Source organism: Perna viridis, chromosome 7 (assembly GCF_037379345.1).
Source record: "Perna viridis isolate PV_CMFRI_1.1 ecotype Kerala chromosome 7, ASM3737934v1, whole genome shotgun sequence".
In the NCBI taxonomy this organism is placed as follows: domain Eukaryota; kingdom Metazoa; phylum Mollusca; class Bivalvia; order Mytilida; family Mytilidae; genus Perna; species Perna viridis.
This window is the reverse complement of record NC_142451.1, coordinates 21,902,867-21,914,720: the sequence shown is the minus strand read 5'-3', so window position 1 is coordinate 21,914,720 and position 11,854 is coordinate 21,902,867. Positions and strand designations below refer to the sequence as shown.

At 31.9% G+C, this 11,854-nt stretch overlaps 1 protein-coding gene across 1 annotated transcript; it reads right to left on the bottom strand.

The window, feature by feature from the left end:
- Positions 1 to 101: 101 nt before the first annotated feature.
- Positions 102 to 4,589, bottom strand: LOC148611789 (uncharacterized). The gene is made up of 3 exons (XM_088592680.1): positions 4,456 to 4,589; positions 2,361 to 2,510; positions 102 to 1,875 (listed from the first exon to the last, which is right to left on the bottom strand). Exons 2-3 carry the CDS (start codon positions 2,474 to 2,476, stop codon positions 1,074 to 1,076), a joined length of 918 nt encoding a protein of 305 aa, XP_088448806.1. The 5' UTR covers positions 2,477 to 2,510; positions 4,456 to 4,589; the 3' UTR covers positions 102 to 1,073.
- Between the last annotated feature and the right edge of the window lie 7,265 nt (positions 4,590 to 11,854).

Sequence of the window (11,854 nt, the reverse complement as noted above, 5' to 3'; positions counted from 1 at the left end):
AATGTGACGATTTCATATATTTTGTTTTGTTCAATAGATCACTTTAAAATGGTGTACGTTCCTTTTAATGTATGTCATACTACACAAAACAATGACAATAGTAGTTTATACGATGATTTTATTCATCTCTTCAGTCTGATAAACAAATTTTAATTATAAAAGTATCAAACAGAAATAAATTAACAAGTGTAAGATAAATTCAATTCAAACGTGAATAAATAAGTACGAATGCAATTAATCATCCCTGTCAACAACGTTTTCATGTGGACAAGTAGGAACAACAAGACAAGACATGTAATAAGTACATATTATGCCGTAGAATTGATTGACTGGAATATCAAAATCATTATTTACAATAATAGCTACCTTCACTAACTCGAAGAGGTTGCAATTAAGACCTGTAGTCTTTTTTTCCCTCATGTACTAGCAGTTGAAATTCATAATTAACTAATGTAAACAACATTAAAAAAATGAACATTAAGACATAAAAAAAACACAAAAAAAAAACAAACAAAAAACAAACAAAAACAGAAATGAAATGACACGGCTTCAAAGCAAAAAACAACAAAACTATATACATGACAATTTATACATTTTTTTTTTATTGTAGTCAACATGGACGGAAGAAGACCTCCGTTTAAACATCATTGGCCTGTATACAAATATGTACATAATTATATGTTATTCTAAGCGTTACAGATATTCCAAAGCTCCCACTTTATCACTGGAGCATTTAAAATCAGAAAGCCCCAATGATTTTTTGTTAACTTTAATTGCTTTTTGACTGATAATCTTGAAATGACGTTCATATCTTTAAATCTCAGACTGATCAATCAATAGATCATATAGGGACCTATTTTTAAACCAACTTTCTATGATTTTGGTGATTCTTAGGAGGTTAGAATAAAAAAGAAACAGAGTAAACATTATTGGTCCAACTTCGTTTGTGAAACCTAACAACACCAGTAAACAATAACGACAACAACAAAAATTTAGATTTTATAGCACATTCACATTAAAGTAAACACCTCTTCCAATCATATATCTGTCTGTTGTGGAATGATTCGATTTAGTTACTGACCATCCAACGCCGATTGGTAAGTTGGGGGTGGAGATCGTACTAGCATGAACATTTCTCTCTGGAACTGTCTGAATTGTGACTCGGATGTAAATTGTTGACTTTCTTCATAGGAAGGTATAGGCGTCTCTTGAACATGCTGTGTTGATGGTCGCTCATTGTTTGGTGTAGCCATTACTGCAACTGGAGCAACTGCTGCAGGCGACGGCGTGACACTTTTAACGGTTATTGGGGAAGAACGGTTAGAACGTTGTACTGCAGAACCCGGTCTTGATTGTGAATCCATGTCTGTCATCTCGAACTCTACAGGTGTAAGTCTAGAATTCTCTCTCGATGACAGCACCTGTTGGCCATGGGGTGTCGTGAAAAGTTGGTTAGTGGTATAAATCGCTGTTGCAGCATTTACAGATGTTGGTGTTTTTTGCACTTCTTCAGTATTTTCACTATTTGAATCGTTTTCAGTTGGACTTTCGGGGTTATCTGTCATTTTGTCACGCTCAGCACTTTCAGATATATCAGTTGGGGTTTCGTCTGTGTCCGTTGGATTCGAATCTAACCGAACTGCTTCATTGTCTTGTCTGTCGATCTTCTCATACGCGGCGTTAGCGCATACAACGGGACCTGGTGATAGTTCTTTCTCTTTCGACTCGCACACAAAAGGATCATCGTCTTTTGTTTTATATTCATGTCGCATTGGAGCGTATCCAACAACTACCGGTTCATCTTTCACAAAATCATTGTCATTGTCTGTTATTTCCTCAACTTCTGTGGTTTGTAATGGCTCTTTGTCATCTTTTCTGGAATTTTAAAAGTAGGTTGTGGCTAGTGTTATATAATCATGATTTTATTACTTACAAAGATACTTTCATTGATAATGGTGATTGAATATTAGAAAACAACGTTACAATATACCCAACTATACATGGTTTTAAATTTCCATCAAGAAATGCATTAGAAATGATGAGCAAGCTTGTAAATAGATATATAAATGTATTATTGGCTAACTGTATTTTAATTTTGATGTCACAATATGCTGATCAGAAAAATTAAGTTACGCCTACCAAGGTCACATATGGTTATATTCAGAGATATTTTTACCAACGGTTGCAGTATATATTCAATTGTCTTCATGAAAGTTTGCTAAAATTTCCAGGCTAATGAATATATTTAGAAAACCATACAAAACTAAATATGAAGGCGTTGTTATGATATCATGATGCAAAACAATTACTACCCTCCCTGTTTTTACAGATATTAAGATATAATATTAAGATTCGACTACCTGTTTCCTTTCCCAAGTCGGCATCGCCATACAATAACAAGAGTAACTATTACAGCTAGAATGATTTCAGCACATACAATGATGAAAATATACTCCCATCGTGGTAAATCTGCCATAACTATCTAAAGTATGAAATGGTATCTTTGGTTTCTGCAAATAGAATTGAAATGTGTAATATGTTTTGGTATCTGAAAGTGGAATAATCTAAAATTATTTTAGACGGGGGATTAAATGTCATATTCTAGTACTTCAAAGCTCTTTAGACTACATCATGGAAACAAGTACAATTTTTAAAAAATAGATAGCCGACGCAATGAAATTTATTCTTTTTACTTTTTCTACATTTCATTCAGGAAATAACACATAGCACGCGATGTCAATTTTCGAAAGTTTTTTCGAACGCTACTAAGTTATCGGTATCTGGCCGATCGGGAAACAGAATCGTGATCAGGTGACTTGCGTTTCTATGGAAGAGCGTCTTTAAGGTCAAAGGGTAAAAAGCGAAACTATACCGACTGCGTCGGAAAAAATGATAAACACATGACCAATATTTTGTGCAACACATCAGCTGCGTTTATTTAAAAAGTGTAACAGAGCTAGTCATATTTGAATGGAAATTAATCTCGGAAACTCCATCTTACCACTGTTTTACCACGGGCTATTTATGTCGTTATCGCTCCGGGTAAAACAATGAGACATAAATGGCCAGCCGTAGTAGAATGATAAAATGAAATTACCTTGATTTATTTCTTAATTAAAGTTTCTAGGACTATTCAGCGATTAAAAAAATAAAGAGTCCGTATTTTTTCTAAAGTACCACTGCTACGAAGGTATTTTAAGATATAAAATGTATCGTTTCTAAGATGTATTTTGTCTTAGCATCAAGTATAAGTTTATTTGCAATGCCTATTAGTTTTATAATGACTTGAACTTTTTTTTACAATGAACTTCGATAATCTTTTTCTTTGTAGATATAACTGAATGATATGCTGATTAAAAAAAACTGAGTGACATATATCATAGTACTGACAGATACTTATTTACACTACTGAAAATAACTTAAATTATTATTCTAATATAGGAATGACAGGTCTCTAATATTAGCTATGCACTATATCTTATCAAATGTTTTCAATGAACACCTTCGATAAATGTTATCATCAATGTATACAATATAAGTGTTGTCTAGGTCCACTCATAGTTTAGTTTGTCTTAGTTGAAAAGTCCTGTATTAAATCCCCCCAAAATATTTTATCCCCCAAGTGGTCCGTAGTATCTACTTCAACTGCGACTTGTCTCTCTATTGGCGTACTTTCAGTAATATGACACAACTTATGAAATTTTGACAATCTGATAAAACCCAATACAAGAGTTTAACAATGTACTACTTTATTTCAAATCCGGTATACGTTTATGGTATCATTGGATAAAACAATGTTTTTGATAACATTTATATTTTTGTCATTACACCTTGCACTCATACACATATTTTATTTCATTTCTAACGTAGAAAAAAACTAGATATATGAAAAAAAAAATAAAAGACATATTTTTACGAAGTGCACAAGTGGGTAGACATGTATAATATATTGTAGGCATGTTTTCACATTAGGGTATTTCATTAAATAAAAAGAAGGAATGTCTCTGTGGTATCCATACCCACTTACTTAATGTGAATCATACATGTAGACAGATTCATAGCAATGTACTGTGTATTCTCTTTATGTTACGCTCATATCAGATTTTCTAATTTAGAAATAGTTGTTTAATCCATTGTTTCACAAAATGGCATTTTTTTTATTTTGGAATATTATTATTCGAAGTAAAATTTCAAATATTATATAACATCGGAATATAAAAAAGGAATTAATTTGCATTGTATGTAAAATACGCAATCATTTATTTATGTTCAACACACAAAGAGAAGTATAAAATCTTAATTCGATAATGCAAACTTGAAACAAATATATTGATGTTCAAATGAAATTTCCTACATTCTTAAAACAATTGAAAAAAAATCATATTACAATACACAAATAAATTGAAGCAAATAAGTTAATCAAATAAACTATGCCAAAAAGTGTAGAAAACTTACCCGATTAATACCTTTAGTTTGCTTGGGTATTAGTCTCAATTTATCTTATAAGTTCCTTTTCGAGTCATTATTTTGAATGGTTTTTATTGGACGACGTATGTTTGTGTTATCTCCTTGCTATTCAAACACGATCAACTTGTATACACTTCACGCACATTTAAGCTCAAGAGGTTTTATATTTTAAATCGGAAAATAACATGAAAACTTAATTTATGTCTGATTGCTACCACACTGGTGGTGCGTGAACATAATTAACTTCAATAAAACTCTACTAAGATGTAAATATAGACAATTATTTACAGTTGGTTAAAGGTCAGACATTCAAAGAATGGCTCTAACAGGTTTCAGACTTCCTTGTTAAGTACTGGGCTCTGGGAACTAACCATCTTTTTGATAACACTGATTCGTTTATCACATTTTTGCATTAAAGGGCTTCCATACAAGAATTATACACTTGTTTCAAATGCTTTAACTTTGATGTAAGAATTTTATTTCTTCGCTAAATTCTTTCATTTCGTATAGGAGTAGATCAGTCGTTTTAAATTATTCAAAAGTGAACGAATTTGTAAACAGCATCTCCAATCTTCTTTTCAAATTCGCTTTTATGTTACCTTTGATATATCACGACATTGCGATGAAAGAACTCTTTAAATTAAAACGAGAAGTCAAATACTTTTTTTATAAATTCAATCATCAGTAAAAAGTAAAAAAGATAAAAAGAAACATTTAATGTGAAGCACTCGCACTCACTAGAAGAACAAAAGGGGAGAAAAAGAATGAAAGAAAGAAAAGAAAAAAGGAAAAAAAGAAAGACAAATGCAAAAAAAAAAACCAAAAAAAAATAAAAAAAATATAAAATTAATCGAATAATACACCGGTATGAACCCTCTATGAATTACGTCAACTCGACTGAAAGTATCCTAAGTATGTTTTGAATATTTGATATGTAACTGAGATTGACTGTCCCCAGTTATATAACTCCTTGGTGTATATTCTCCAATAAACACTCCATTTTGTTTATATGTAATGCATGACCACTTTTCTAACGGTGACTTTTTCTCAATATTCCCGACAAACATCCCATTATATGCTCTTGAAGGTGTAAACAAAGGAATTATATTTGTGTAATTTTCGTTCAAATATTTGATTCTTACAAAAAGGCGTCATGAATGTTTCCTAACCCTGAAGATCGTTTAAACTTAAAACAAAATACAAAAAAATAGGCTTCTGTACGAAACTATACTGTCGTAAAACCATCTAAGAGCATTTCATGTTCAGGGATTTGAAGTTCAACGACTTGCCTCAATATTTCACACAGTCGAGCTCATTTATACTTTTATTTTTTTAGATTTTGATCGGTTAAATGTTTCAATGAGTGAAGAGATTCTACATCAAGTAGAATAAGTCACTAAAAAGTAATATGGCCTTGTTTGACCTGTTTTAGACTACAGTTTTCACTTTTCCGTTTGCACTACCGATCTGTTTATTATGCATAGCAAATTTACTTCAGGGATAGTTGGAAACAAAATTTGTGCCAATACAAATTCGATATTCTTACCCAACCATATGAGTATATTATTAGCACATTAATAATAAGCATAACTGGAAGTAGAACGGTACTGAATATATATAAGTTGTTTAAAAGGCATCTCGAATAAAATCTTATCAATATAGATTCAGCCCTAATCCCAAAATTCGGCTTAGATAAAGTTATATCTTAAAATCTACTTGTCATAATCTCTATTTCTACATCGAATTCCAATTACTCGATAATTTCTAAACAAGGAAACAAACACATAGTAAAATGATATGAAACATCGATATCGATATCTATTTTAATTATTTTCCAAACGTTTAAGGTTTAGTCATTCAACTTTCAACTTCTATGATGTTCCTTATTTCCAAACTATTGGCGTAATCTCTAACAATCATCAATGTACAATGTACAAAAAGAGGAATACAGATGACGTTAAAAACTGAGTGCCAAGATAACTTTCTGTGACAATAACCAGAAAACAAATCGAATGTATATCACACTTTTTGAAGTCTTGAAAATTATTTGTGCAGACAGCCTTCCTGTCAAATCAAAGTAAAAAATCACACAATTCATTCAATGATTTCTTATTTTTTATTGAAGGTGTCCATTGCAAAAACCAGGCAATGGCAAATGACATATTTTTTTCAAATAATTTTCACTCATTTCATATCAAAACTGCATCCTTTCTCGAAGTTAAATGTTGTTTTATTTTATTTTCTATTATGGTTAAAGAGATTTAAAGTACGTAGAATGCATTGAAATTTATTGAAATGGGGGAATAACTCTTTATTTAGGTGAACAATTAATTTTGTCAGGGAACTTGAAATCTATTTTCTGAGCCATTCATTGCTCATTAAAATAATTTTTATACTATTTGACATACATATGACATTAACATTGTATTAAAGCAGAGAAATCATAGGACTTGCTTTAGTTTTATATGGATAGTCTATTAAATATTCTCTTTAAAACTTTGAAAAAGTATATACATTTTTAATATCTATAACTTGAATTTTGTGTTATCTGTCAATGTTATCCCTACTTATATCACATCAGATTATCATAGTGTATCTTATCGGAACACACTTCAACAGGTAACACGGGAAGAAAGTAATTTTAACTCCACGTGTGTAACAAAGATTTCCTTTACAATAGGACATCTGGCATACATCGTATATGTTGCTAGGATAATGTCACAAATATATAAATCTTGTCTTTCTAAACGAGTTGTGATGACTAATGGGTTTCTCTATATATGATTAAAAACAAAATAAAATAAAATACAATGACATTTGAAATGCTGAATTGTACTATAACTGGAATCAATCAATCAATCACTCCTCCTCAAAAGCTTGCACGGACAATTTTGTCTGTCTCGTGTGACTTTCCAAAGTTTTCATGTAAATGTTAACAATCAAAGGATTTGCAAATGTCATTTAACTACACAGAAACAATACGCTTTCGTCGCAAAATCATCGAAACTGACAAAATTGATAAATAGAATAAAATTTTGTTGGATTTTGTTATATGATGTAATTGAATTTTTTGGCTTTGTGGGGGGATTGTTTGGAGAAGAAGCTACCAGACAAATAGAAACTGCTATGCGGATTTAAAGTTATACACTATGTATAAGTCAGAGATCGTACATTAAAACCATTTACATTCCAAATTTCAAGTGCCTTACCACGAATCTTAATTTATTTGCCGATCCTTTACATGTTAAGATGAAAATTTGTATACAACCAAATTAGCGAAGACCTTAACGTCTACCTCCCCAATTCGTGTTTATATTATTTCCATAAAGGTTTTTGAAACTATGAAAACAGAATGTCATTGATGTATTTCAAATCATTTCTCCTTTGTTTTTGTACCCAATTCATAATATTAATATGTTTACTTAAATTACGAATTGACCTGTATTTTTAAAATGACTACATCGAAATATGGCACGTTTTTGTAAATGATACTCAGGATTTTAAAAATTAACACTTCATTGAACTTTCAAAAAAATGTACGTCAATTCTTTACAAGTCAAGAAAAGTTTATGTTGTTTGTAAGAAAATTAATATGGCCCAGTCCAAACGTTTGTTCCCGGGCAATCTACTTACAGAATGATTAATAAGTTTTTTTAACTTATCCTTAAGAAAATGTAAACTGTCAAGCATTAAAACTATTTTAACCATTTAGAACTGAGTCACCGGAGAACAGTCTTATGTCAAGAGCGTACCACAGTGTACGTGCTCTGGTCCATCAAGCTCCACGCAGCAGCAGTCGTTCGTTCCCTCTCTTATTAACCGCTGCAGACAGACCAGTCGAAATTCTCGGGCGTAATTCAAATTATACGTCGTTTGACATTCGGATAACGTCGCATAAAATCGTTCATTTTTTCCCGACTTTTCAAGATTCTGAGAGTGCTGGCTGCAGCGTCTAGAGTGAATTTCGGATGTGAGACGCTATTCGGAACTTGCAGGTCCTTGTCTTTACATCAAATGTGTGTTATATCGTGGTTCTTATTTCAATCAGTGTGTCCTGCGTATTTTCCATCATAACATTATATTTCTATTATTTAATATTAAAAATACAAATCCCCTCATTGATTATAAAGACTCACTGTTTATTTGAAGTAGTAATCGGTTTAGCCCTTAGTTTGTTCGATATAGAATAATTTTTTGTATATCATTTAATAGTCAACTTTAGACATTTTTTCAGAAGTTACAAAATCAGATATGTATCCCACGCAGCGTATCACTATCTAAACAAACAAATTTTAGTCAGTTAAAAGTACAGAAAACCACCTAAGACTATATATTGGCGCAAATAAATTCCTTTGTTACATTGAATAAACCTTCTTTTTAAAATTATTTCATTTGATATCATATAAACTTCTTCATTAGTATATTTCTCAGTATGATATTATTACATCATTCATATTGATAATGTTTCAAATAATTCTGTTTTACATATTTGTTTGTCTTTTTCTTGATAAACGAATTCCTTTTTACTCTTTGTAGGAAGTGCACTGCCCAAAGTACCAAGCACTTAAAATTATTCCGGGAAATTATAAAGGTTTGATACCAATTTGTAACTATTTCGGCTTTTTCGTTTTATGCCATTGCTTTATTTCGTTATTTTGTACCATAGCAAATAACCCATTTAAAGACAGAAACGCAAAGAAACATGTGGACTGCGATGAGCGGTGCAGTAATTATTTGTTTTGTTTGTTTGTTTGTTTTTTTGCCAGGTACATCGCTAACTCGTAGCTGCGACAAAACGCATCGCTTCTCTATTGTTGGCAAGGATCATGACCGATATCTCAAGCGAATTGAAAGAGTAATCAAGGGATCCAAGGGTGTTCCTAGAGAGTAATCAAGGTGACCAAGGTTATAGTGGTAATCAAAAGAATGTAATCCAGGGACCAGACATGGAAAACAGACATACACAAAAAAAGAACATGTAGTAACTAAAATCATACATACAAAGTAACAAAAGCAAATGAGCAACTCGGACTCCACTAAAAACTGGGAGCATGGACCAGGTGCACCGGTACTCTTTCTTACTGATATTGCTTCACTCTTGTTTACTGGCACGAATAGCTTCAGTCAACTTGTATCGTCTATTTGTCGACGGATCGTTGTTGGAGGATTCGTTCATACATCTTTCTATGTATGCCTTTATGTCTATATATTCATTTCAATAAAAAATCCAAAGATTGAACAGGCTAGAGTTAGTAATTCATATAGAAATTGAATAACTTTTTCGTCAAAACAAAGATTGTATAATTATCAGAAATTCATAAAAAACATACCTATCGCTTTATGTAAATTTTCAATTTTGAATGGAAGAGTAATCAAGGGAACCAAGGTTATAGTGGTAATCAAAAGAACGTAATCCAGGGACAAAGACCAGACATGGAAAACAGACATACACAACAAAGAACATATAGTAACTAAAATCATACATACAAAGTAACAAAAGTAAATGAGCAACTCGGACTCCTCTAAAAACTGGGAGCATGGACCAGATGGACCGGTAGGGTAAGCGTCCTATGCTTTTCTAGAAACATCCGCCGAATTGCTAATAAAAAGTCATAATTGATTTACCCAAACCCTAAACTAAATACTTCAAAGGCGACACAGTATTTAGCATCGCATTTTGTTTCATTGCTATTGCATGTATCGTTTTTTAATGAACCTGTTGCATTGCTACGCCGTACGAAGTGTAAGTCCAGCTCTACACTTTATAACGAGAACGGATATGGTGAATATGTAAAAAGAAGAAAACACCACCACGACAAAAAAATTCAGCTCAAGGTCACCGATAGGTCTTAAATGACTTTATACACAGGTACAATGAAAACATTGTCCCTATATACTCCAGCAATATAAAGTTATACTTAAAGTGACAACGGAACAATACACACAGAGGATGGATATTCCTGACTTGGAACAGGCGCAAAACATTTGGCGGGGTCGGCATTATCACAACTCCGCCCCCTTTTTAATCTGGCCACAGTGAAAAAATATTACACAATTAAACAAACCTGAAAACCACAAAAGCACAGAGAAAAGATTATTAACAGTTAACTGACTTGACTAAACCTACAAAACCTTATGCCCTCACCGTATATTATATTATTTTCATTTCTTCTCATGTGGTTTGAGAACCACGGTAGATCATCATACATTAAGGACACAACCCTTGTCATGCCACAAATTGTTATAGCGTGTTAGTTTCAATGTTAAGACATTACAAGCGAATCAGTATAAGTATCAAATACATGATATATTTAACGATTTGACAACAATATCATAAATATATCCCGTATGAATTAACCTATTCAACAGTTTCGTTACCTTGTAAAGTGAGTATTGAGCTTAAATATATTGTTGGTGATACCGCGCTTATTAAGAAGGTGTCCAGGCAAAAATCAGGCAGTGGTTTAAACAAAATTACCTTTTTCATATCACAAATGCATCTCTTTTTCTAATTCTAAATTGAATGTTGGTTTTTTTTAATAACTGCAACTTGAACAAAACTAAATTACAAAGAAAGCGTTGAAGTTCATTAAAAAAAGAAGATAACTTTTTTATTTGAGCAAAATTTGGTTGCTTTGTCAGAGAACTTAAAAATAATTTTCTACAACATCCATTGTCGCTTTAAAACAATTTTTTTTACTATTTGACATACACGTTATATCTAAATTTGACAAAAGGAATAAGATTTACCTTGCCACCCATATCGTAGGATCTGCCTGATTTATACATGGACAGCCTCTGAATTGTTCACAAGTACATCTATATTTGAGAATGTGTTTCTTGTATCGGGAGAAAATATTTTGAATGTTTTCACAAGCTTTTGACAACCCTAACGCAGTAATTTCTCGGTTATATAAAGATTTTGTTCTGTAGACCAAAATATCGTCCAAATGACTGAAGGTGGTATGAAGTTTATCCCTACCAAGTATTGTTTTGAAGGGTCTTTATTTATTCTATCCATCAACTGTGATTGTAACAATATCATAATATTACAGCGGAATCTTCTTGTTTACAAATAAAAAGAAAACAATAAAACTGTTGCATGATACTCATGAAAAATATAAGAAAGCACAATGTCAACTATAAGACATTATGACCTATAATTAACAGACAGAATATTATTTGTATGCATAGGAGAACACCAGTTTATAAAGGCTCAGGATAACTACTTTTTTGTGGTATGATTCCATTCTTTTGTATTGTTAGCATTATCATTGTTGTATCAAAAAGGTTTAGTACTAATAATTCCATATAATTAATCAACAAAGAAACGTCCACCGGGGTCATTAAAATCACAACGACATTTGTTATTGTTAAGGTCGCTTAT

Coding starts and splice junctions, on each gene's coding strand:
- LOC148611789 (XM_088592680.1), bottom strand. CDS start 2,476: ATGGCAGATTTACCACGATGGGAGTATATTTTCATCATTGTATGTGCT. Junction 1,876..2,360: donor CGACTTGGGAAAGGAAACAG/GTAGTCGAATCT, acceptor TTAAAATTCCAG/AAAAGATGACAAAGAGCCAT.